At 38.7% G+C, this 26,723-nt stretch overlaps 2 protein-coding genes across 3 annotated transcripts in view; one reads left to right on the top strand and one right to left on the bottom strand.

Annotated features, from left to right (window-relative positions):
• The first annotated feature begins 213 nt into the window (after positions 1-213).
• On the top strand, positions 214-18,378 carry LOC141807377 (uncharacterized). Its single transcript, XM_074693342.1, has 21 exons — positions 214-345; positions 589-681; positions 1,242-1,361; positions 1,689-1,808; positions 1,898-2,017; positions 7,568-7,687; positions 8,194-8,313; positions 8,749-8,868; positions 9,376-9,495; positions 10,013-10,132; positions 10,461-10,577; positions 12,275-12,507; positions 12,634-14,419; positions 14,572-14,745; positions 14,967-15,140; positions 15,299-15,472; positions 15,673-15,846; positions 16,197-16,370; positions 16,491-16,664; positions 16,831-17,004; positions 17,123-18,378. Coding segments are annotated over exons 3-21 (4,206 nt in total). The 5' UTR covers positions 214-345; positions 589-681; positions 1,242-1,359; the 3' UTR covers positions 17,133-18,378.
• A 2,547-nt stretch (positions 18,379-20,925) lies between these two features.
• LOC141807370 (melanoma receptor tyrosine-protein kinase-like) overlaps positions 20,926-26,723 on the bottom strand; it is a 38,875-nt gene continuing 33,077 nt past the window's right edge. The window contains exons 20-26 of one of the 2 annotated variants that reach the window (XM_074693333.1): positions 24,422-24,577; positions 24,235-24,310; positions 24,009-24,155; positions 23,824-23,921; positions 22,763-22,906; positions 22,358-22,451; positions 20,926-22,275 (exon numbers count right to left, since the gene is read on the bottom strand). In XM_074693333.1, the coding sequence (XP_074549434.1) occupies positions 21,908-22,275; positions 22,358-22,451; positions 22,763-22,906; positions 23,824-23,921; positions 24,009-24,155; positions 24,235-24,310; positions 24,422-24,577 (1,083 nt within the window). In that variant the 3' untranslated portion in view covers positions 20,926-21,907. The remainder of the gene's footprint in view (positions 22,276-22,357; positions 22,452-22,762; positions 22,907-23,823; positions 23,922-24,008; positions 24,156-24,234; positions 24,311-24,421; positions 24,578-26,723) is intronic. The other variant, XM_074693334.1, reaches the window with a different exon arrangement.

Here is a 26,723-nt window from a genome sequence, read left to right as displayed (position 1 = left end):
GTATGTTTATTTTAAAATTCATGCTATAAAAAATGTTTTTTTTGTGAAGATAGTTGGGTAAAGGGGTGAATTCAGCTAAGGGGGCGGCCGGTAAAAACGGAGAGGCTGAGAAAATGCATATCATTTGGGGTTAACACATTATGACCAGCACGTAGCCAAATAAGGCAGCTTGTGTCACAAATGAGGTTAAAAACCTTTTAGCTGACTGAGACGCATTCACCTACAGAGGGTGATTTCCCGGAAATGGTGAAGGGAGGGGCCTCAGGGCACGCGAGTGCTACAACTGAAACTAACTGTCAGATTCTCCATTTTGTGTCGACAGAGAGCATACAAGTTACAAGTATGGTGAGTAATTTTTAGGTAGTTTTACAATTCTACTCCTTAAATAATTGTTTTTTGTCGTGTTAATGCGTCAAAGAACGTTGAAATGAGCTTGACAGTTGGGTGAGAACGGCGACACCGAAGTTTTGACTGTGTTTACCAAATTACCTGTATTGTGTTTGTCACCCTTGGTGTGTAATCGAGCAGGTTTTTCTAGATCTTGTGCTCTGCCCTTACGCTGGTTGTCACTGTTTTGCCTCCGGATAGAGTTGACTGTCTTGGTCCAAGCTGTGTGTCTGTGAAGAGTGACCTGGATCCTCCTCTAAACTCAAATACCGAGCCTGGATCATCAGACATCAAGTAAGAAGTTACAATAACGGTTTATTTATTTCATTTACTTATATACAGACACAGGTGAAACGTATGAGTCTTTCAAACAGGAGGTAAAACTGAACTAGACATATAGGGAACTAAAGCATAAAAACAGGAAGCACAAAAAACTTGAGAACAGACAGTTAATACAAGTTAACATATATCAGGATAGAAAGAAAAAGACTGATTAGAATACAAACAAACATAACACCCCATAAGTTAAGATAAAAAAGGGGTTATAAAGAATGAAAAGAACAGGCTGCAAAGCTTATTAACCCTTAATGACACATCATAATAAGTCTGCCAGAGCATATCTCTACATTTTTACTGAAATGTCATTTTTTTCATAAAACTTTTGCTGAACTTTAATAAAAAACTCTTATATCCCAAACTTAATTAAAGTGTACATATTGAAAACACAGTATGAAGGTGTAACTCCTTGGATTTTTTTATGCAAAAAATGATTGATCCATCATAAATAGTTTGACTTCAGATAATGTATCAATGATTCTAAGGTTTATATAAAACATGTTTATTTTCTTTCACAGGCATTAGTTGAACAGACAAAGAACAGTGTCTCCTGCTCCCAGCTGCATGTCTGTGATAAGCCACGTCTCCAGAGATAATCTTCTGAACTTTAACCGTCAACCTGGACCCTAAGACACAATGTAAGAAGTTACTGATTTACTCACAGTCACACTTCCACTGGAGTTATTTACAATGCACGGCGCTGACGCTGTTTGTCAATGCGGGTGGCAGGTTTCTGTGAATTACTGCCATCTACTGGAATGAGTCGGCGTTACAACTACAATACAACAACATTAACGTTAGAAAATCTGTGAGATAGAAGTGAAGTGATGTATTTTGGTTTCTTGTATCAAGACATTCTTATTTGAAAAAGGAAATTCTTCCCTCGAGCAGTTTTATCTATAATCACAGCTTTTCAGCCAGAGTTCATAGATGTGAATTAAAATATGTTTTGTTTTTTTCTTCAGGGAACAAGTAGAAGGACAGAGGACAGAGTCTTCTGATCCCAGCCGCAAATCTGTGACGAGAGACCTCTCCAGAGAAAATCCACTAAACTTCAACACTCACCCTGAATCCTCAGACACAATGTATGAACAGATTTACTCACAGTGACACCTCCACTCAAGTCTTTATTATCTAAGATTTAGATATTTTTGTGGAATTTCTTTCTTTTCAGGGATCATATCTGCAGTATACGTGTTGAGTCTCCTGTATCCAGCTGCATGTCTGTGATGAGAGGCCTGTCCATAGACTCTTCTCTAAACTTTGGCCCTCACCCTAAACCCCCAGAGGCATTGTAAGAAGCTGTTTATAAATAAAAATGTAATTTTTAAGTTTCTTGTATGCAGACGTAATTCAAGGCAGTTTCTTCTTATCCAATGGTCAGATTTTTTTACTCTTCATTGCCGGTTCAGATGTCAATTTATTCTTCTTGTTTCTTGAAATATGCTGTTTCTCTGAACTTGTCAGGTCATTGTGGCCAATGTTAAATCCAGTGAGACCATGTCTGCTATTATCATGAATTTCCCTTTGGGGATGAATAAAGTATTTTATCTATCTATCTATTAATTATACCAAGAATTAGAATCACAGCTTAGGATTCATAGATGTAACTTTTTTTTATCTTTATCTTCAGGGACCAGGTAGATGGACAGAAAGCTGGGTCTCCTAACTTTTTTTTTCCTGTAATTTTAACTTTTGATCTGACAATGACTTATTTCATAGGTACGACTCAATGCTTCAGAATTTTGGCTTTTTATCTTAAAATTGCAAAAAATAATAATTGCAAAATTATGAACAAGTACTATATGAATTCATTTTTTTTATCTCACAGCAATGACTTGGTAACTTATTATTTTAACTTTATACCCATAATTTCTACCTTTTTCTCATAATTTCAACTTTTTATCTAAAAATTATAAAGTGGAACTTAATTATTAGGATTATTTACTTCCAGGTTGACTTAGTGTATTGTATTTCATATTTCAAATGTTTTTGATTTCATTATTTTGACTCCTTTTCTAATACTTTAGACTTATCCCTCATTATTTCGATTTAAAATGTCATAATTTCTACTTTTTTCTTAATAAGGGTAAGGTTCTAATTTTTTTCCCTTTTTGCTTTCATATATTTAACATATTTTTATGTTGTTGTTGTTGTTTTTACCTTGAGGAAAGAAGCTTCCACTGGTGTCTGCATTTCTTTAAAGGTTCAAATGTTTGAAGCCCTAAAGCCATTAGCTGTTTGTCTTTGATTTAAATAATTAGACACTCACAATTTAACGGATTCTGGTTCAGAGCTGTTTTCATGTTTCTCCCTTCTTCTTACAAGTCTCTGAAGGAAAGCATGGATGTCAGGTTGTGCCGGCACCTCTACCTCTGACCGTGCTGTGAAAATCTGGAGCAAAGTTCATAGCTAGCGCTGCGAGCTAACCATAGGCGCATTTCTTGTACAAACATCGAATCGATCGAACAGTTCTTCAATTAAACTGTGTGAGGATCTCCGATTTTAAAAATCTATCTTTTTTTCATTGTTTGTTTTTAATGTTACGCACCAGAGGTCAGGCTGACTGATGCCACACTGTTAGCTCATCTTATTTAGCTGCATAAAAGCTGTCAGGCGTCAACCAGCAAAACCTCGAGCCCTCAAATGTGTCCCCGTTATGTGATTAGTTTGATATCGGTAACTTTGCCAAGCTAACTAGTAGCATAGAGGTTATTCAACCTAGTCAGACTCCAAAGGTAAAGGGTAAAGTAGAAATGATCGCTAATACTCCTCTTACTGGAAGAAACAATAATCTGCAAGAAGCTCAGATTGACATTCAGAAATGACACAAGTCTCATCCTCACCTTCTCAATTTGACTGACCGCAACGGAGCGGAGATCTTCAGGGCTACGCCGGCCATTTAAATCCAGAGACGGAAGTCCAAAGTGCAGAAGGAAGAGACTGATGTGTGGAGGAGTTAACTAATGCATGGGACCCGCAATTTATGTATGAACCAGAGGAGATGCTGTTTACACTGATGATCCCGCCCACTCTGCAGAATTCTATTCTTTCATTGGCTGACTATACGCATCAGCCAATCAGATGCTTTACTTACCAACGGTTCTCTTAAAGAGACCATGCAGTAATCGTTCTTGCTTTGTAGTTACAGGACAAATATATACGAATACAGAAAGGGTTACTTTGCTACATTTCTATGAGTAAATTAATTTATTTTGTCTGTTTTCTCAGACTTTTATTGTTAGAAATATTTTTTTTTCAACAATCTCAATATAAACTCGGTAGATTGATAGATATAGCTAGAATGTGATGCCCTTGTACAGCAGGTTGTAAGGATGAGAAATAGGAAGTTGCTTATTTATTTTTCTAAATGTAATGGTGTTTTGAGACTTAAAACTGGGCCTGAGTTGGAAACTACTGTTCCAGAAGGTTTGGTAGAGTTTGCGTATGACAAAAGTATAGTGGGGGAAGAATTACACTCCAAACCAGTTTGGAACTTGGCTTGTATCAATATTTGGTTGGGTGATGTGGCCTTAAGGTTGAATTTTAACTATTTATTTCACTAATCCCTCCCCATGTGAAACTGTTTTGTAAAGACATTTGGGTAAGGGGGATGTTACAGCTCAGGTGGCATCTGTTATGGACAGAGAGTTGACTTTAAAATGCAAAATAATTTTGGGTACTGACATCTTTTGGCATGAAAGCCAATAAATCTATCTATTTGTTTTTTTATTTTTTATTTATTTAGTAAACGTACATCTGTTAAGCAACATTTGAAACTACAATCACAAGAGCAAAAAAAAATGCTGTACAGTTACTGGTGCACTGCATCATCAAACAGTGCTGTACAGAACAAACACATTATATACCTAAAAAATATGGGGTAGCGGCAGAAAAGCAGCTATGCACCTATCAACATACTGATTTGTTTTTAGATTGAGAGAAAACTGTTTTTTTCTCCTGCAAAAAAAAAAAATCCCCAAAAGCACAATAAATTATCCAACTAATTTTGTGAAATAAGATTTAATGTATCTTGATTGCGTACAGTTGAAATCTGAGAAATCAGAATAAAAATTGTATTTAATCATGGCCTTCCAGGCTTCCTTTCCTTTTTAGTTCGGCACGCAACAGTCGAACCTCATCACTTAACGAGCCGCACCATCTGCGCAGGCGCATTCATCAGCAGACGTTTTTTTTTTGTGTGAAAACTTCTAAGGTTCAGTTCGGTTCGCACTGAAAAAGGTGGGAGAAGAATTACTAGTAGCTTATTAGCAGTCATATACTTTTTTGTGATCTTCTAAAATGATTTTCCTCAGGCCACTCTGAACCAGTTTGTTACTTCAGTTACAAACAGGCTTTGAGTGGACATTACCAAATATTGAAACAGGCTAATTAAGTTTTGTCAATATTTGGTTGCGTAAAGTGGCCTAAGGTTGATTTTTTCTACATTTATTTATTTATGTGTCTCTTCCCATGGGCTCTAGACCTGTATGTTTATTTTAAAATTCATGCTATAAAAAATGTTTTTTTGTGAAGATAGTTGGGTAAAGGGGTGAATTCAGCTAAGGGGGCGGCCGGTAAAAACGGAGAGGCTGAGAAAATGCATATCATTTGGGGTTAACATATTATAACCAGCACGTAGCCAAATAAGGCAGCTTGTGTCACAAGTGAGGTTAAAAACCTTTTAGCTGACTGACGACGCATTCACTTACAGAGGGTGATTTCCCGGAAATGGTGAAGGGAGGGGCTCCAGGGCACGCGAGTGCTACAACTGAAACTAACTGTCAGATTCTCCATTTTGTGTCGACAGAGAGCATACAAGTTACAAGTATGGTGAGTAATTTTTAGGTAGTTTTACAATTCTACTCCTCAAATAATTGTTTTTTGTCGTGTTAACGCGTCAAAGAACGTTAAAATGAGCTTGACAGTTGGATGAGAACGGCGACACCGAAGTTTTGGCTGTGTTTACCAAATTAACTGTATTGTGTTTGTCACCCTTGGTGTGTAATCGAGCAGGTTTTTCTAGATCTTGTGCTCTGCCCTTACGCTGGTTGTCACTGTTTTGCCTCGGGATAGAGTTGACTGTCCTGGTCCAAGCTGTGTGTCTGTGAAGAGTGACCTGGATCCTCCTCTAAACTCAAATACCGAGCCTGGATCCTCAGACATCAAGTAAGAAGTTACAATAACGGTTTATTTATTTCATTTACTTATATACAGACTCAGGTGAAACGTATGAGTCTTTCAAACAGGAGGTAAAACTGAACTAGACACACAGGGAACTAAAACATAAAAGCAGGAAGCACAAAAAACTTGAGAACAGACGGTTAATACAAGACAACATATATCAGGATAGAAAGAAATAAACTGATTAGAATACAAACATAACAACCCATAAGTTAAGATAAAAAAGGGGTAAAATAAAGAATGAAAAGAACAGGCTGCAAAGCTTATTAACCCTTAATGACACATCATAATAAGTCTGCCAGAGCAAATCTCTACATTTTTACATGCTGTAATGTCATTTTTTACATAAAACTTTTGCTGTACATTAATAAAAACTCTTATATCCCAAATTTAATTAAAGTGTACAATTTGAAATCACAATATGAAGGTGTAACTCCCTGGATTTTTTATGCAAAAAATGATTGATCCATCATAAATAGTTTGACATCAGATAATGTATCAAGGATTCTAAGGTTTATATAAAACTTGTTTATTTTCTTTCACAGGCATTAGTTGAACAGACAAAGAGCAGTGTCTCCTGCTCCCAGCTGCATGTCTGTGATAAGCGACGTCTCCAGAGATAATCTTCTGAACTTTAACCGTCAACCTGGACCCTAAGACACAATGTAAGAAGTTACTGATTTACTCACAGTCACACTTCCACTGGAGTTATTTACAATGCACGGCGCTGACGCTGTTTGTCAATGCGGGTGGCAGGTTTCTGTGAATTACTGCCATCTACTGGAATGAGTCGGCATTACAGCTACAATACAACAACACTAACGTTAGAAAATCTGTGAGATAGAAGTGAAGTGATGTAATTTTGGTTTCTTGTATCAAGACATTCTTATTTGAAAAAGTAAATTCTTCTTTGAGCAGTTTTATCTATAATCACAGCTTTTCAGCCAGAGTTCATAGATGTGAAACATAATATGTTTTGTTTTTTTCTTCAGGGAACAGGTAGAAGGACAGAGGACAGAGTCTTCTGATCCCAGCCGTAAATCTGTGACGAGAGACCTCTCCAGAGAAAATCCACTAAACTTCAACACTCACCCTGAATCGTCAGACACAATGTAAGAACAGATTTACTCACAGTGACACCTCCACTCAAGTCTTTATTATCTAAGATTTAGATATTTTTGTGGAATTTCTTTCTTTTCAGGGATCATATCTGCAGTAAACGTGTTGAGTCTCCTGTATCCAGCTGCATGTCTGTGATGAGAGGCCTGTCCATAGACTCTTCTCTAAACTTTGGCCCTCACCCTAAACTCCCAGAGGCATTGTAAGAAGCTGTTTATAAATAAAAATGTACTTTTTAAGTTTCTTGTATGCAGACGTAATTCAAGGCAGTTTCTTCTTATCCAATGGTCAGATTTTTTTACTCTTCATTGCCGGGTCAGATGTCAATTTATTCTTCTTGTTTCTTGTAATATGCTGTTTTTCTGAACTTGTCAGGTCATTGTGGCCAATGTTAAATCCAGTGAGACCATGTCTACTATTATCATGAATTTCCCTTTGGGGATGAATAAACTATTTTATCTATCTATCTATTAATTATACCAAGAATTAGAATCACAGCTTAGGATTCATAGATGTAACTTTTTTTAAATTTTATCTTCAGGGACCAGGTAGACGGACAGAAACCTGGGTCTCCTGCTCCCAGCTGCATGTCTATGATGAGCGACCTCTCCAAAGAAAATCCTCTGAACTTTAACCGTCACCCTGGACCCTCAGACACAATGTAAGAACCTTCACTGATTTTTACTCCTCAGAGTCAACTGCTAACTGTTACTAAGTAGTTAACATGGAAAAAAGACTGCCAGTTGCAATCTTGATTGCTTTTTCAGTCTTCTGACTGTAGATTTCAATCTACTTATCCCATTGATATATTCACATACTGATGGCAAACTTTGTGCTTGTAAAGGCAGCCAATATCATATAAAAATGGAATCTTTGCAAGTTTTGAAGTCCCTTTTTAGTAAAAATTGTCTTATATGAGCCTCATCCATTTGTCAGGTCCAGAGAAAATATTTATTTTTTTCTCATATAAAGACTTAAATGAAATTACAATTACTTGTAAATACAAAGGACATTTTTTATAAACTAAAATATGTACTTTTTGTTTCTTGTATTAAGAAATTCTAATTTCAAGAAACTGAAATCAATTACTTCCTTGAATAGTTTCTTTAAAATCACAGCTCAGTGTTCATTGATGTGAATTAAAATATTTTTTATGTTTATCTTCAGAGACTTGGTAGACGGACAGAAACCTGAGTCTCCTGCTCCCAGCTGCATGTCTATGATGAGCGACCTCTCCAAAGAAAATCCTCTGAACTTTAATCATCACCCTGGACCCTCAGACACAATGTAAGAACTTTAACTGATTGTTTCTCCACAGTTCATTTCTCTTCTGAGTCAATAACATGAGAAATAAGACTGTCAGTTGCAATTTTGAGTGCTTTCTCAGTCTTCTGAATGTAGTTTCAATCAATGAAATCTTAGCAAGTTTTTATGTCCTATTTTAGTAAAAATGTCTTATAGTTCCCTTATACGAGCCTAATTCATTTGTCAAGTCCAGGAAATATATTTTTCTTATATAAAGACTAAAATGAAATCAAAATTACTTGTAAAGACTTTGGACAAAAAATAAAATTTAAAAGATGTACTTTTGGTGTTTTTATTTGTGGTAAGACATTTTTATTTCAAGAAACTAAAATCAGTTATTCCCTTGAGCAGTTTCTTTAAAATCACAGCTCAGTGTTCATTGATTTGAATTCAAATATTTTTTATGTTTATCTTCAGAGACTTGGTAGACGGACAGAAACCTGGGTCTCCTTCTCCCAGCTGCATGTCTATGATGAGCGACCTCTCCAAAGAAAATCCTCTGAACTTTAACTGTCACCCTGGACCCTCAGACATAATGTAAGAAGTTACTGATTTACTCACAGTCACACCTGCACTGGAATTATCTACTGACTGTTTCTCCTCAGAGTCATCTGCTTACAATAATCTAGTGATTTAAATGGAATAATAGCCTGCGAGTTGCACTTTTTAAGAGCTTGTGTATTCTCCTGAAAGTACCTCTAAATAACATATCCCTTTATTCCAGTCACTCGCTGATGGCGAGGGCTGGGTACCAACTTCTGTTTGATATAACACCAACCAAATAGATTCTGTTGTACCAAATTTCAAACCATGGATCGTATTTCTGTGCCAAGTTTTGGTACCCAAAGGGTTAATCATGTGATCAAGATAATGCCAACACTGATTGGCTCTAACGTTACAAGTTTGTAAGAAGTTACTGATTTTCTTACAGTTACACCTCACTGTGTAATAACTGAAATCAGTTATTCCCTTGAGCAGTTTCTTTAAAATCACAGCTCAGGGTTCATAGATGTAAATTAAAATATGTTTTATTTTCATCTTTAGAGACCAGGTAGATGGACTGAAACCAGAGTCTCCTGCTCCCAGCTGCATGTCTATGATGAGCGACCTCTCCAAAGAAAATCCTCTGAACTTTAACCATCACCCTGGACCCTCAGACACAATGTAAGATCTTTTACGGATATTCCCTCCTCAGAGTCAACTGCTAATTTTGAGTCCTTAACATTGAAAAAGACTGTCAGTTGCAGTCTTGAGTGCTTTTCAGTCTTCTGACTGAACTTTTAATCTACATATCCCATTTATTCATTCACATACTGATGGCAAACTTCGTGCTTATGCAGGGAGCCAATCCCCTACACAAAAAAAACAAAATCTTACTAAGTTTTTATGTCCTTTTTCAGTAAAAAATTTGCTATAGTATCCTTTTATTTGCCTAATTCTTTTTTCAAGTCCAGATAAAATATATTTTTTCTAATATTAAGACTAAGAAGAAATTAAAATAACTTGTTAAGACAATGGACACAATTTTTTAAAGCTAAAAAATATACTTTTTCTGTTTCTTTTATTTAACATTTTTATTTCAAGAAACTGAAATCAGTTATTCCCTTGAGTATTTTTTTCAAAATCAAATCTCAGGGTTCATAGATTTAAATTAAAAAATATGTTTTATTTTTATCTTCAGGGACCAGGTAAATGGACTAAAACCTGAGTCTCCTGCTCCCAGCTGCATGTCTATGATGAGCGACCTCTCCAAAGAAAATCCTCTAAACTTTAACCGTCACCCTGGACCCTCAGACACAATGTAAGAACTTTCACCAATTTACTTACAGTGGCTGTTTTCCAAACGCACTGCTTACTGCTCACTGCTTTCGCATGTAGTATGACTGCTCTGTTGGGTCTGTTTTGTAGTATACTACTCTGGTTTTCAGTTTTGGAAAGCGGAGCTGGTGGATTTATTTTGCCTTAGGATAAAGTTCAAAACCAATTTTTGGTAGATCTCAACATTTTAGTTGTTTTGTTAATCATATCACAGCAGAATCATCATATTTGATTTTTAATCTTGCACTGAAATCTAAATCTTTTCTTAAGAAAATGTTGATATGTTGATATTAACGTGTTGGTCTTTCCAGGGCTGAGTTCAACAGACGGACAGCTGAGTGTCCTGGATACAGTGAAGTTACTCTGAGTGACCTAGCCATGGATCCTCCTCTAAACCTTAGCAATGAGCCTGGACCCTCAGATTCAAAGTAAGAAAAGTTACCAATTTCCATATTCATTTCGTTAATTTTCCCAGGGTGCACTGCGTGAAACCATCATTTGAAATAAACTCAAGTCTCTAGAATGTTGGATGGATTAAAAAACTGTTGAGTCAGAATGAAAGACAGCAATGTTGACCAAACACACATAGCAGTAAAGATGACTAACTCTTCTACATCAATATATTTAGCTAATTTAAATCATCAACTTTTTTCTCATTACATTTATTTCCAAAGCTGCAATACAAACTAAATTTCTACCAGACATTGGTATCAACTCAAATAATCCACACATGAAAAGAAATTACAATGTTCAAGTTCATAAATAATGCTTATATGGAATTAAGTATGACAACACTGAAAAAAAGTATTGAACACACCATGGATAGGCTGTATACTTTGGCAAGGAAATGCACCATACCACCTGAAATCTGTCAGTAATTATTACTTGAACTTCCAATTAGTGCAAACCAACATCACCTGGGCTAGAGCAAATTGATGGTCCTATAAAAAAGGTTGTTTTTTCACCGAGCAGTTAAATGCGACACACCTCATGATGGGTAAAGGCAAAGAGCTCTCTGAAGACATTCACAACCTGATTGTTGCTCAGCATCAGAATGGAACTGGTTACAGACTTATATCAAAGCACCTGAATATTCCAGTCCGCACCGTTGGGGCCGTTAGTCGCAAGTGGAAGAAGCACCAACTTACCATCAACAGGCCACACACAGGAGCTCCTTGAAGATTTCTGACCAGGGAGTCCAAAAGATAGTCAGAAGAGTACTCAACGAGCCAAGGACCACCCTGAAAGTGCTCCAGAAAGACTTGAAGGCAGCAGGTACAATTGTTACAGAGAAAGCAATAGGCAATGCACTCCACCACCATGGCCTCTATGGACGCTCAGCCCACAAGAGTCCATTCCTCAAGAAAAGGCATGTTGAAGCTGGTTTAAAAGTTTGCTAAACAGCATCTTGACAAGCCTTTAGAATACTGGGAGAATGTTGTCTGGTCAGATGAGACCAAAACTGAACTTTTGGGCTGTCATACTACAGACCATGTTTGGAGGAGAAATGGCACTGCACATCACCCAAAAAACACTACACCAACAGTGAAGTTTGGAGGTGGAAGCATCATGGCATGGGGTTGTTTCTCATCTCATGGTGTTGGCAAACTTCATATAATTGACGGAGCAATGAATGGAGCCATGTATGGGGAAATTCTTGATATGAATCTGCTGCCATCCACCAGGATGATGAAGATGAGACGTGGCTGGACCTTCCAGCAGGACAACGATCCAAAGCAAACGGCAAAGTTGACTCTCAAATGGTATCAAAAAAAGAAAATCAGTCTGTTAGAATAGCCTAGTGGATCACCTGACTTAAATCCAATTGAACATTTGTGGAAAGAACAAAAGAAAAGGGTTCCCCAAAGAATATTCAAGATTTAAAGACAATCTGTGCAGAGGAATGCGCCAAAATCACATCTGAGCAGTGTGGGCGACTCCAGAAATTGGTCTCTTGGGTTCACAAATGTTGTCAAAGCGTTGTTGAAAGAAGAGCTGATGGTAAAGGTGTAGATGCACAAACTTGGTCTACCATATGATTAATGAAAACTTCAGGGATTGATTGAGTTTTTGGTAAAAAAAAATGTCAATTATTGAACAAACCAGTAAATTATTGTCTCCACAGGCGAAGAAGAAGTACACTTTCAATGGAGGAAAAGTTGTCCTGTTGTGCGATGTGCCTGGACATCCTGAAGGATCCAATCCCTCTTGACTGCGGACATTCGTTTTGCAGACAGTGCAGTTTCTTAATCTGGGACCAGTCTGGTTCATCAGAAGTCTTCAGCTGCCCCCGGTGTGGACGAAGATACAGAATGGGACCTGGACTCCTCACAATTGATTTGACCACAACTGAACCAAGTAAGACTGTACACCTGTCTGGTTGTGCGAACAGGTCTGTGTATGTTCACACTGATTAGGTACTGGAAATTTCCGTTGAATTTTAAAATGTCTGTTTCTCTCTTGCTCATTTTTTTCTCTTTTTAGTGTCAGATGATCCCAGAGAAATTTTAGATATTCATAAGCTCTGTCTGAGGCTACGATACGAATGTGTGAGTGAAGGGACTGAGGAAGCAGAAAGTAGAATTCTCCTCAACAGGATCTACACTGAGCTCTACATCACAGAGGGCCTCAGTGAAGAGGTGAACACACAACATGAGGTTAGACAACTCGAGAAAGCCTCCAAGATGGAGACCCTCCAAGACAAACCAATCCAGTGCCAGGACATCTTCAAACCTTCACCTGACCAACAGAAACTCATCAGAGTGGTTCTGACAAATGGTGTCGCTGGTGTTGGAAAAACTCTTTCAGTGCAGAAGTTCACTCTGGACTGGGCAGAGGGCTCTGAAAACCAAGACCTCAGTCTGGTGGTTCCTCTTTCATTCAGGGAGCTGAACCTGATCAGAGATGAGCGCTACAGTCTCCTCAGTCTACTCCATGTTTTCCATCCAACACTACAGAAGCTGACAGCAGAGACGCTGGCTGTCTGTAAACTTTTGTTCATCTTTGACGGTCTGGATGAAAGCAGACCGTCTTTGAATTTCAAGAACACTGAGGTCGTGTCTGACGTCACACAGAAGTCATCGATAAACGTGCTGTTAACAAACCTCATCAAGGGGAATCTGCTTCCCTCAGCTCTCATCTGGATAACATCTCGACCTGCAGCAGCCAATCAGATCCCTCCTTCATGTGTGGACAGGGTAACAGAAGTCCGAGGCTTCACTGACGCCCAGAAGGAGGAGTACTTCAGGAGGAGGTTCAGGGATGAAGATCTGTCCAACAGAATCATCTCACACATCAAGGCGTCCAGGAGCCTCCACATCATGTGTCAGATCCCAGTCTTCTGCTGGATCACTGCTACGGTTCTGGAGCACATGATGAGCACAGAGCAGGGAGGAGAGCTGCCCAAGACCCTGACTGACCTGTACTCACACTTCCTGCTGGTTCAGACTCAGAGAAAGAAGAAGAAATACGATGAAGGACAAGAGACGAGCCCTCAGGAGCTGATGGAGGCTGATGGAGAAGTTCTCCTGAAGCTGGGCAGACTGGCGTTTGAAAACCTGAAAAAGGGAAACATCCTGTTCTACCAAGAAGACCTGGAGCGCTGTGGTCTGGATGTCACAGAGGCCTCGGTGTACTCAGGAGTTTGTACAGAGATCTTCAAAAGAGAGAGTGTGATCCTCCAGAAAACAGTCTACAGCTTTGTTCATCTGAGTGTTCAGGAGTTCCTGGCTGCTGTCTACATGTTCCACTGCTACACGGACTGGAACAGAAAAGAGCTGGCATCTTTTTGGGGAGATAAACATGTGAATTCAACCCTGGATGTCCTTCTCAATGGAGCAACGTTGAAATCCTTGAGAAGTAGAAACGGCCACCTGGACCTGTTTGTTCGCTTCCTTCATGGACTCTCTCTGGAGTCAAACCAGAGGCTCTTAGGAGGCCTGCTGGGTCGAATCGATAACAGTCCAGAAACAATCCAACGAGTCATCAACAACCTGAAGAAAAAGAGGACCAAAACCGCTCCTGACAGAAGCATCAACATCTTACACTGTTTGATGGAGATGAAGGACCTCTCAGTCCATCAGGAGATCCAGGAGTTCCTGAAGTCCAAGAAGAGATCAGAGAAACTCTCTGAGATCCAGTGCTCTGGTTTGGCCTACTTGCTGCAAATGTCGGAGAAGGTTCTTGATGAGTTGGACCTGAAGGACTACAACACAACACAGGAGGGACGACGGAGACTGATCTCAGCTGTGAGGAACTGCAGGAAGGCTCAGTAAGTAAATCTATACAGGTTATTAACAAAAGAATTTTCTTTCATCCTCTAATAAGTATGAAATACAGATGCAGCCTAGGCTCTGATTTTGAAATCACAGAAATAATTATTTAATAAAAGTGTTGGAATTCACTTTGTGTATCTGTCAACAGATTCTCTAACTGTGAACTCTCAGAGGTTCACTTAGAAGTTGTGGCCTCAGCTCTGAAATCAAACCCCTCCCACCTGAGAGAGCTGGAGCTGAGCGAAAACAAGTTGCAGGTCCCAGGAGTGGATCTACTGTGCTCTGGACTGGAGAGTCCACACTGTAGACTGGAAAGTCTGAGGTCAGTCGATGTGTATTTTTTCTGCATTCATTTATCATAGCATATCATCAAAAATCTATCACAATAAGTAAGAAAGAATGTATTTGGTAGCTTATTGCGCTCATTTTTTTTCAGTTCTCTTCTCTTCAATGCTGAAAAGCTAATTCTGCTTTTGATTTGAGTCATGTTTTTAGCCTGTGATACTCACAGTTTATTTTTGTCTTTTACTATTCTTTACCCAGGTTACGTGACTGTAAGTTATCAGGGACCAACTGTGCTTCTCTGGCCTCAGCTCTGAAATCCAATCCCTATTATCTAAGGGAGCTGCAACTGGGTGACAACGATATTCAGGATTCAGGAGTGAAGATACTCTGTGGTTTTCTACAGAGTCCACACTGCAGACTGGAGACTTTAAGGTACATTCACTTACCCTGAAGATGTTGTAAACTGATAAATAGTTGAAGCTAGGTTGTGGCTCAACCCATGGGGTAAATCAGTATAGATCTACAAATGTATCTTTAAAAAATCTAATTTTATAATGGATCTATGCCTCCACAATTTGTTTTTTATTCAGATTAAGACACTGCAAATTGTCCGAGATCAGCTGTGCTTCTCTGGCCTCAACCCTGAAGTCCAACCGCTCACACTTGACACATCTAGAGCTAAGCTACAACAATGTGAAAGATTCAGGAGTGGAGATGTTGTGTGGTTATCTGGAGAGTCCACAATGCAAACTGGAGACTCTGAGGTTTGACAGTGTTTCTGTTTCTCTTGAGATTTAAATTATGTAAGAGTGACAATAGTGATGTCACTATTGTCACGTTTTGTGTCTATTGAATATGTGCAATTTAAACAAAACAATCCAATTTCTGAAAACAGAGTGGGATTTTTCCTTGTTCCTTGTTGAAACTTTGGTTATAGACAAGATTTCCTTTCATTTTTGTTTAGAATGCAAGCCTGCAGGTTGTCAGAGATCAGCTGTGCTTCTCTGGCCTCAGCTCTTGCATCCAACCCCTCCCAGCTGAAAGAGCTGGACCTGAGTGACAACGAGCTTCAGGATCCAGGCGTGAAGATGCTATGTAGTTTTCTGGAGAATCCACACTGTAGACTGGAGGTTGTTAGGTAAGGTTCAAAGGTCTATAAGTATATGAAGTTGGTTTATATAAAGGGCTTTATGCAAAGAGGCTGGAAAAACGATTTTGTTGGGCAGACAAGCCAACAATATTAAACACAGAATAGAGAAGGGTAGAAGTACAATCAACTCACGTCACTGTAATTTCTTGTGTATACTCATTATTCAACCCCATACATGTGCTTTTTAGTCTTAGCAAACATTTTATTACAACTTTTTTTAAGTATTGCTTGTGTTTGCAGTATCTTCTTGTTAAATGTACAAGTTTAATCTCAGCTTAACACTTCAAATGTGAATTTATAAAGTAATGATTTTCATCCAACATTTCCTCTCTGCTCAGATTTAAGGACTGCAGTTTGTCAGAGAGCAGCTGTGCGTCTCTGGTCTCAGCCCTGAAGTCCAACCCCACCCATCTGCTAGAGCTGGAGCTGAGCAATAACAAGTTACAGGATGAAGCTGTCAAACTTCTCTGTGGCTTTCTGATGTGTCAGCGGTGCAGACTGGAGACTCTGAGGTCAGATAATATTTAAGCAGGACTTCTTAAAATGTTTACGTCCTGTAATTTCCAAAGCACTAGTGCGAAATGGTTTTAAGTTTGAGCATCAACCTGTAAAGCTGTCTGTTCTCCATTCAGGTTGAGTTCTTGCGGATTGTCACAGAACAGATGTGCTTCTCTGGCCTCTGCTCTGAAATCTAACCCTTCCTACCTGAGGAAGCTGGATCTGAGCTACAACGAGCTGCAAGATTCAGGAGTACAGCTGCTGTGTGGATATTTAACCAGTCCAGACTGTAGACTTGAAACTTTGAGGTCAGTTCTTAAAATCCTATATTGTTTCTCTTTTGTAGTCCAATCCGTGCAATCCTTTGTAGATTTGTTCATTTACAATGTTTTCACTTGAAATAGAAGCAAAAAATAGGCTTAACTGTTAACTGGTGTGTTCATATATTTATAATTTTGATAATTTCTCATTTAGATTGTGGGGTTGCCGTTTGTCAGAGAGCAGCTGCGCTTCTCTGGCCTCAGCTCTGAAGTACAACCCCTCCCATCTGAGAGAGCTGGAGTTAAGTGAGAACAATCTGCAGGAATCTGGAGTGGATGGGCTCAGTGCACTTATGGAGAGTCCAAACTGCAATCTGAAGACTCTATGGTCAGTACAGATAAAATCCAGTCCAGAATGTACTGATCCAAACAGCTGAAGTCATATTCTTCTTGTTTCTCTTGGAATTATGGTGTTTGATCTCTGTTTCTGTCCTTTCCCTCCTCAGCTGGAGATGATCTCTGTCTTAGTCATCGATGAAGAGGTTCTGCTGAGAAATGACTGAATTTGTTAAGATTCAGGAGGTGGAAGCATCCACCAAGCATGCTCAGCTTAATCATGTGGCTTCAGAAATTATAAAGCTCTTTAAAACCATGAGGGGAATATGGTTATGGTTGATTCTCTTCCAGCTTTGTTCACCAAGCTTTCTTTTTGGTTTCAGTTTGAGCAGTGTAAAGCAGCTGATAGAGGGTCAGACACACTGTGGTAGACATATGAGGAGGACCTGAGGTTATTTCTCTGGCTTTTTTTGCCTTTAATGATGGGACAGGCAGAGAGGGACAGAAAGTGTGGGGAGCAGGTAGTCCAAAAGGTGAAGCGAAACAAGGTGAGAGCAGGAAACTGATGTATGTTACGTATGTGCAGACTTTTTATATTTGTTTAATACACTCTCAGCTGCTCAGTTTATTTCTAACACAACTTTTGCATATTCATTGCAAGGTGACTTCAGATGAAATGTTACAATTTATACATTTGACACTGTTGTTTCACTTTTTTGAAACAGGAAAAGCTATAACAACATTTTAAAAAACTGTGTGTGAGTTTTAGAAGCCAATATACGGCATACTTTTTGAGCTTCAAAAAAGCCATAAAATGTGAAACAATCAATGAATCCAACTTAAAATGATTATAAATTAAGATGTACAATGCAGGAAAGTCGTAAAAGTAGTTATATCATTTTAGATGACTTATGTTATTGTCTGAAGATTTTTTTTCTTTGAAAATCAATGGCCAAAAATTTACTCTTTAGTTTTTTTAGAATCAATACTATGAGTTTTTGATCAATCTGTTTGCAAAAAGCACTTTTCAGATCTTTTCTGATGCCTTAACGTTTGTGAATCGGAAACAAAAGAATACCGAACATACAGAAAGCTTGATTCCATCCAAGTGTCTCTGAGATCTACCAAACAGAATCATCCAGATCTGGGAATTTACCCAAAAATTTCTGATGTGATTTGTTAGAAAAGAAAAGAAAAGATGATTGGAGAAGCTTCAACAGTTCTCAAAGCAATTTTTTGCTTTTGAAAGACTCTATGTTTTATAGCTTAAATTAACTTATTGTATCTAATGATTATGAGTTGATTATTTTTTTAATCTTGAAATCTTCTTTATTCCAAAGTGTTGTATGAAACGTGTCATCTTTCTTTATTTGAATATGAGTGCAATAATGGAAAAACAGACAATACTTTCAAGAAATGTAACTGATTGGTTTTATTTTTAATTAAAAATCGAGATTTTGAAAAAATATTACACTGTGTCAGATGTTTTCCACGTGTGAATTCTTTTACAGCCACTGTGAGGACAGTCCATTTGGCGGTAACACCTGTGGTTGTGTTTTTCTAACCATAAAGGTATTATCAGTCTACGTCATCATAAAGATGTGCACGCATCTTAACCGCAGAAGCAGCATTTAGCTCCATTTTTACCATCTTTTAATGTCTTTTATCTCTATCTTATTTTGTTTTATTGTTTGTTTTTCTTTACCTACTTTTACTCCTTTTAGTTAATTTATTAATACTATTATGTGTTTTTATTTATTTGTTTATTTATTTATTTTATTTATTTTCATTTTTTATTTAATTGCGTTTCCTATTCTTGCTGATTTTATGTTTTTTTTATGTTTGGTCCTCATGGTCTCTTTTTAGACTGCATGGTTCTTGTATTGTCTGGGTTTCTATTAAGTACTATAAATTATGGAAAGGACCTTTTCACCCCATGTCCTTTTACACTGTCTCTCACTGTAAGTCTTATTTTAAACTGTGCTTTTTGTTTTTATTTTATTGTGCTCATTGTTTGTTTGTTTGTGTTTTATTTTGTGCTGAATGCTTGCAAAGCACTTTGTAAACTTTGTTTTAAAAAGTGCTATACAAATATTATTATTATTATTTATTTATTTATTTAGACAAGTTAGCGGGTTTTAAACACTAAATTAAACCTGTTATCAGCATAAAATTTTCGGTTGTTCTGTGGTCAGTTTTTAGAAACAATACTATACAAGAGAGGCAACGTCTATCAAGTTTTGACCATCACAGAGCAACCGGTGTTTTGGCCTCTTTAACAGAAAGGACAGATCTTGCTTCCAACTACTATACTTTTACAGCTGGCGTCGTGTCATCAAAGGGACTTTTGGTCTATGTGCTTAAAACGGCTCAGAAATACAAATATACAGCATAACAAATTTTGGCGCTCATAATCTCATTAAAGGGACTTGGGAGAAGTTTTAAAGTGATCTTGAAAAAGTCTCCCTACTAGAAATATTCCTTGGTCGTTCACACTTTAAAATGAGATTATCTGCACCAATTTTGCTGGTTACAGGTTATTTTAAATTAGAGCCCGATTAATCAGGCTGATTATGCCTGTCACCGATTACTCAACATCGGCCAAAATGTAGCCGATTATAAAAATTTTTGCTCCACAGAGATTCTGTGGCTCCTGTGTGTCTGTGTGGTGGGCTGCACACTGCCCGAGTGCCCGCCCCCTCCATCCACCATTATCTAATGTAAGACTATAGAATGACGTTTTAACATTGTGTTAGTTGCTTTTTTGTGAGATAAACAGAGATAAATGCCACTGTTAATTCACACGTCCACCATTATCTAATGTAGGACTATAATTTGGCGTTTTAATGTTGTTTAAATTGCTCATTGTGTGTTTACATTTTTAATTTTTTTTTTATACTTACTGCGTTAAAAGTTTGACGTATTTATTAAAGGTGTTTACAGTTTGACTTCTTTATTTATTATTGTTTACAGCGTGTTCTTATTTATCATTGGTTTACACTACAGTTCTTATGTTGACAGTTTTATAATTAAAGTTCCTTGTTTTAATTTAATAGTGTTCTGTCTCTGTCTTGAATCATATGGGTATTATAATGATTTGTGATTATATACAGTATATATCAATGAGTTTGTTATATATATCTGCCAATATATAGGATATCTGCTTTTTTTTTTGATCCCAATATCGGTATCGGCCCCAAAAATCCAATATCGGTCTGCCTCTATTTTAAATTGCTACTTCTTAGCTTCCAGTTCAGGTCTTTTAGGGCTGGTTTTATCTACTTCACATCTAGGTCTTAAATCTGTGTTTTTATCTGCTAAAAACGATTTATGTGACTAATTTTGTAGTGATGGTGGACACGGGCCAAATTGCTAGACAGAAAAGCTAACAGGGAGAGTGTTACAGCCCGAGCTAGAGGCTAAATTAGCCTTTAGCTCGGGCTGCTTCACTTTATATCACAGGGGCTAAACTGTTTGTGCTAATGTCCATTTCAACCCACAGTCAGCAGTTATTCTGCAGTGGTCTGTTCAAACTTTTGAGTCTATCAATAAAATGAAGAGTGAGGTTACGTTAGCTCTGATTGGTAGATGACTGGCAGGACATAGCTAACCAGGATTAACTGACGTTACACATTACTGCCAGCTGCGCCAAATATAAACGGCTACTAAACTACTTACAAACTGACAGTGTTAACTTGTTGGCACGTTAGCCTGCAGATACGTTGGAACACCGTGATAACATATAGCCGGCTGCTTCAACGTTTGCTTGATGTCACGTTTTAAACCGTAGAGCTACGTAACTGTACTGATAAATACCTTGCCTCAGCGCGTAGTACCCAGTAAAAAGTTGTCTTAAACCAAGAAAATTTGTTCTGATCCGATCTCCATTTAATCCCACACAAACACACGCCTCGCTAAAAGTAATTTACCACAGTGTGCGGAGACTCCGGGCCAGAAGGTGGCGACGGAGTGCAATTAAAACAGATCCTCCTCATAGCATCTTTTCATATCAAACATGAAAGTTGAGACTATTTCAGGATCATTTAGAGAGTCCTCACATGGTCTTTAATGTTGAACTGAGAAACCAAATCAGATTAATTAATCACCGTGTCACATTATCATGCAGATTCACCATAAAAGATGCGTCACCAACAGAAACTACAACTTCCAAGTGTCTCCTCTGACAGGAAGGCTTGTTAGCATGTTAGCTTACCCTGTTCAAGAGTTCTCAAATCAAACATCACATTTAAAAACATCCAAACTAAAAATGCTACACAACAAAACACATTCATCACAAATCCTCAGTGTCGTTTCTAGAAGTTCAGTGCAATCACAGTAAGTGATTAATGCTGCAGTGTGTGTGTTTGTGACCACCACATGAGGGCGCCACTGTGCCTGATACCTGATGGCTGGAGGATTATTCACACAGTGTCTGAGTTCTTTCCAGTTGTTTCTTTCACAACAATGATTAAAAGTATGTAAACCATCAAATTATTATTTTTATTCACAGTTTTTGTAGAAAAGCGATCATGTCGTGTTGTGCTTGCTCCAGTTTTTAATCTTTGGTCTTATTTCTGTTTTGAGATTTTGTTTTGTGTGAGATTTTATTTTACTTTCAGAGTGCTTCCAGTTTTTTGATGCAAAAAAGAGAAAAATGGACGAGAAGAAGATGATTAAACATGCTGTAGTGCTTTAACATTCCATTTTAAAACCCATTTGTACAAAAAACTGTCCTTACGTCTCCTGGCAGTTTTGTCTTTCAATCCTTTTGCTTGTGAAGTAAAAATTCAAGAATCTAAAAAGTCACTGCTCAGAAACTGTCTGAGATGCCGCTCCTCGGTCAGCATTCCCCGCGACACTTCAGAGTAAAAACATAAATTAAATACCGTCTCAATTAAAGTCTGTATTTCCACAGAGCCTCACAGTTTCAGTGAAAGGCAGGTAGATGTCGCCCCCTAGCGGACAGGGGCGTGAAGTGCAGTCCCCAAACCCAGGTACTCTAGGTTTTCTGCTGCTGGGAGGAAAAGTCCGTTCCTCGTTAACGTGGTGTTACTGACAGAAGAAGGCGGGGCCTGTGGCAGGAAGTCAGCCTGGTAGTCAGGGTTATCGAGGCTGTCGCAGGCAGCTAAGGGAAGTGAGCTTTGAGCAGTGTTCAGATACTCTGGTCCCTCAGGAACCCTCGAAAAAGGCTTGCCAGGATCCCCGAGAGGGGGTGGGAGCGAGGTGGCACCCCAGCCCTGGCTCAGGTCCTCGTAGTTTGGATTCAGGACATCTGACAGCCTGCTGCTCCGGCTGGTGTCACTCATACTCTGGTTCATGTACTCTGAAACGAGAAAAAAGGGATTTTTCAGATCAGTGATTCATCTTAATGGACGTCTTATTCGTGAGTTTTCTCAGAGGTTTACCGTGACCGCTGCAGTCTTCTTTCTCAGCTGAGTTTTGGGTTGGATCAGAGATGTAGCGCAGGGCGATGCTGTTCTCTCTGACTGGACGACCGTTCTGACGAAAAAAAAAGTAGACAGACAAGGTTTTCAGGTAAGAATCACATTTTTTCTTTATGATTGAACTTTTCTATGCGTCCCATGATGTTTTTGAGCAAAGTTTTGAATTTAGTTGCATAAAAATAAACAGATTCAGCCTCTAAGTTCTAACGTTATCCTCATAAAGAGTACGAATGCTGATTGGTTGCCTGAATTTTTTTCAAGGCAGGAGATTTCAGATGGGTGCATTTAAATGCAAAGGCAGAAAACACCAAATCAGACATGGTGAGCTCTCCAAGTGTGTGTGTGTGTGTGTGTGTGTGTGTGTACCGAGGTGTGGCAGCGGCGGTTGTCATTGTTGTCCAGCCCTTTGTAAGGAAGCAGGTATTCATCTGCGTCCACCACATCGTCCATGTCGTCTGAGCTCAGCAGGCGAGAGTAAAACCTGCTGTCGCTCGGACTCGGGAGGTCCCCCTGAGACAGGACTCAGATTAGATTATGGTCATACTGAAAAAAATAAAAAGTCTGTTGTTTTTTCATTCAAATAAAACAGAAATTTGGTTATTTTTTCCATCAAACAAAAGTTTAAAACGTGGGATAAAAGAAGTGACTGAAAGGTGAAGCAATTCTTCTAACAGCCAGCAGGGGGAGAACGCTACAGCTGTGTCCCAATTCAGCAGCTGCAAACTACAAGGGCTGAATTTTAAGACTGATAACATCACAGCAGTGCGTCAAAGGCCGTCCCATTTCAAAGGCTCCTCCAAATGCGGCTGACGAATACGGCCTCCTTCGGTGAATCTTTCGCAGCCTCACGTATCCCAAGATCCATTGCACGTGAACACCAAAGATGATGGACACAGCTGAACTCCAGAAGGAGTCCTGATTTATCCAGCTGTGAAGGATTTCTAACAACAACTATGGGACTGTATTTCTCAAATATTAAAGAAGATTTCGTCTTACTGTGTAAAAACGTGTTGTTTGGGCTATTTTTAAGTAATAAACTGAGGAAAAAAAGTTCTTCTTTATAAATCTTCTCATTATTAAGAAAAAAATGTTCATAAATAAAAATTATCTGGGGAAAAAAACTGACTTAGTGTTTAATTTATTATTTTTTATAGGGGATTAAAAAAATAAATCATTTGAGCAGCTTGTATTTTATACTTTTTTTTTATTTACCATCCCCCCAAGACTTGTTAAAACTGTCATGTCATTTTCGTCCTCCTCAGCTGATTTATTCCCTCCTTTAATCTCATTCTATTATTTTTATCTCAGATGGTAACTTATTAGGCATGAATTTAAGGACAAAACCACCAAAATAAGACTAAATCTGTGATAAATCAGCGTATTCGTCTTTAAGACTTCCCTCTCCTTCTCCCTCCCTCTTTATGTACCTGTATAACCAGGTATCTGGAGGGATCTCTGGCCATTTTGGAGAACTCTGCTATCAGCTCCCTGAACCGGGGCCGACTGGACGGATCAATCATCCAACCTGAAGAAAGAGATGTTTACAGTTTACAGATGTTTACAGTTGCCCCTGTCTTTAGCTCTTTAGCTTGTTGCTGCGTCCAGCTCTTACATTTGACCATGATCATGTAGACGTCGATGGTGCAGACTGGAGGCTGGGGAAGACGCTCTCCCCGCTCCAGCACTGAGGAGATCTCACTGGCTGGTATCCCATCGTAGGGTTTGGATCCGAAGGTCATCAGCTCCCACACGGTCACACCTGCAGGACAGGATCACTATCAGGTCTGGTTGACTGTTTTAGGAAGGATTAACAAAGACCTGACCTGAGGTGGACTCACCGTAGCTCCAGACGTCACTCTGATGAGTGTAGGTCCACTGGAGGATAGACTCCAACGCCATCCACTTGATGGGAACCTACAGGAAGAAGAGAGGGACAAACATGGACCTTGAATTCAAGCTTACAGTATCATCCTGCTCACCTGGACAGTCACTGTTCAGGTGTGGTCTACAGATCACAGCTCCTACCTTTCCTCCGTCAGCGTGGTATTCCTTCTCGTCAGCCGTCAGGAGCTTGGCGAGGCCGAAGTCGGTGATCTTGACGTGGTTTGGAGTTTTCACAAGGACGTTCCTCGCTGCCAGGTCTCGATGCACCAGGTGGCGCTCTTCCAGGTAGTTCATCCCCTGCAGACACACAGAAACACACACACACAGGTTTCAGTGTGGGGTGGAGGTGAATGTATTAGCAACAAGTCAGATCAGTCTTTGTGTTTGAGGGATGAAGGATTTGATTTCACAAAAGAAAAGACAAGTTTTACTGTTTAAATGTAATGAGATTAAAGCAAAAGTATAAGATCAAAACAAAAGAAGAATATAAAAGAAAGAAGAAAATAATAATAAAATGAGACTGAAGCAGCAAAAAAAAAAAAGAAAATGGAAAAAAATAAAATCAATAGAATAAGATTGGAGAGATTGGTTAAGATTAAAGCAAAAGAATGAGAAGAAAACAAAAACAAAAAATACTGATCAAAGCAGAAGACAGGTTTTACCCCCAAAAAGAAAAAAAATTTAAAGAATGAGAACAAATGAAACAACAAATAATAAAATCAGATCATATATTTGAATGAGATCAGAGCAACATAATGGCATCACAGCAAAAGTACAAGATAAAAGCAAAAAATGAAAAAAACAAAAAACAATAGAATGAGACTGATGCAAAAAATTTGAAGAAAAAAAACAAATAATAGAAATAGAAAAAGCAAAGGAATGACATTAAAGTCACTGAATGAAATCCAAAGCAACAGAAAATAATTGAAACAATTAAATGAAATTAAAGCGAAAGTATAAAATAAACCCCCCTAAAATAAAAATAAAAAACAGAATACGCCTCAAATTCACCAGATACGACTGCAGTGCGACTCTGTTGCGCTGTGTCTTGACTGCATTTGTCAACTTACACCAGCTGTCTGTCAGTCCATCAAACAGCATGACTGACAGACAGCTGGAGTCACAGACCGAGGAGGTCCTGCACTTCCTGCTACATTGATAAGTCTCTCTTCATTCACGTTGGGCTGTAAAACCTCAAAACTGTTGACTCCTGGGCCCAAATGCATGTCAGGACCTTTAGTCTAACGTTCTGTTATGGAACGGCCCGTTTGGCTGCAGCGTTAGCCGCATGCACAACTGTAAATAATCGTTAACTAATTACACCATGAAAGAGAGACAGGTGCAGATTGCTTAATAATTAGAGGAACCTCCAGGAAAACCCCATCTAATAAACTCAAACTGCTCATGTCTACCACTCATAAACCGGCCACTGGTAACAGTAGCCACGTATACATGGACCCAAACATTCGGCTTGCATTCGGTTTATTTGCTCAAACAGATAGAATTTAACCTTTGTTTACACCTCATTCTGAAAGAAAAGTGCTAATCCGAATGGACATTTAATCGGTTTCACAGGGGTGGAATATTCCTTTCCTCAAACCGATTGAGGTATCATATATCCACTCAAATGAAAAGTTGTCAGGGTGCGTTCTTTCAGCGCATGCTCAGATATGACGTAAGACGCAACTAGAGACGTTCCTCAACTTTAAAAAAAGGTGACAAGCAGTCAGCACTGGACTGCTGGTGATGTTTACATTTTTCTGCGCATGCCCATTGAGTATTCTATGTGATTATAGTGGCGCATGTAGACCAGAGATTGGAATATTCCTTTCCATGTAAACTAGTGTTTTCGGAAAAGTCATTCAGAAAAATTCCATTTGGAAAGACGAAAAACTCCTCATGTAACCGTAGCTACTGTGACTGAGAGTCGATCAAGAAAGACAAACTTTAGCCGGAGAAATTGAGATTTTGTTACAAGACTACACAAACAGCAGTTATCAGTGAGTCGATTAGGCAAACAAAGCGACCCAAACTTGTAAAACTAACAGCATCGAGCCTCATCGGTTTGCGAGTTCGGCTTGTCATGCATACGGACCCTGGTCTAGTTCTGCTCATTATGTCCGTTTATCGTCATAGTCAAGCTAAATACGAACTGATTTTGACATGGTCTGTTTTATTTTGAAAGTCACTGGGTGTTTTTATACAGTTTCCGGTCACGACTTCCTGTCCGGCTCGATCTTTCCTCCGCCAAATTCATGCGTCACAGTTCCGGGTCCGTCAAAAAGAAGATGGCTGCATTTTACCTGCAACACGAAGGAGCAGGATCCGTTCACTGTGATGGAACGGAGCCAAAAGACTAAATTAAAAAAAAAACAACAACATCAAAAAAAAAAAAAACAATAAAATAAGCTCAAAGAAATAGAAAGAGAATAAAGTTGAAGAA

Source organism: Halichoeres trimaculatus, unplaced genomic scaffold (assembly GCF_033239565.1).
Source record: "Halichoeres trimaculatus isolate MK-OKI-2021-1 unplaced genomic scaffold, fHalTri1.1 fHalTri1_scaffold_18, whole genome shotgun sequence".
Classification (NCBI taxonomy): domain Eukaryota; kingdom Metazoa; phylum Chordata; class Actinopteri; order Labriformes; family Labridae; genus Halichoeres; species Halichoeres trimaculatus.
This window is presented reverse-complemented; position numbering and strand designations above follow the sequence as displayed.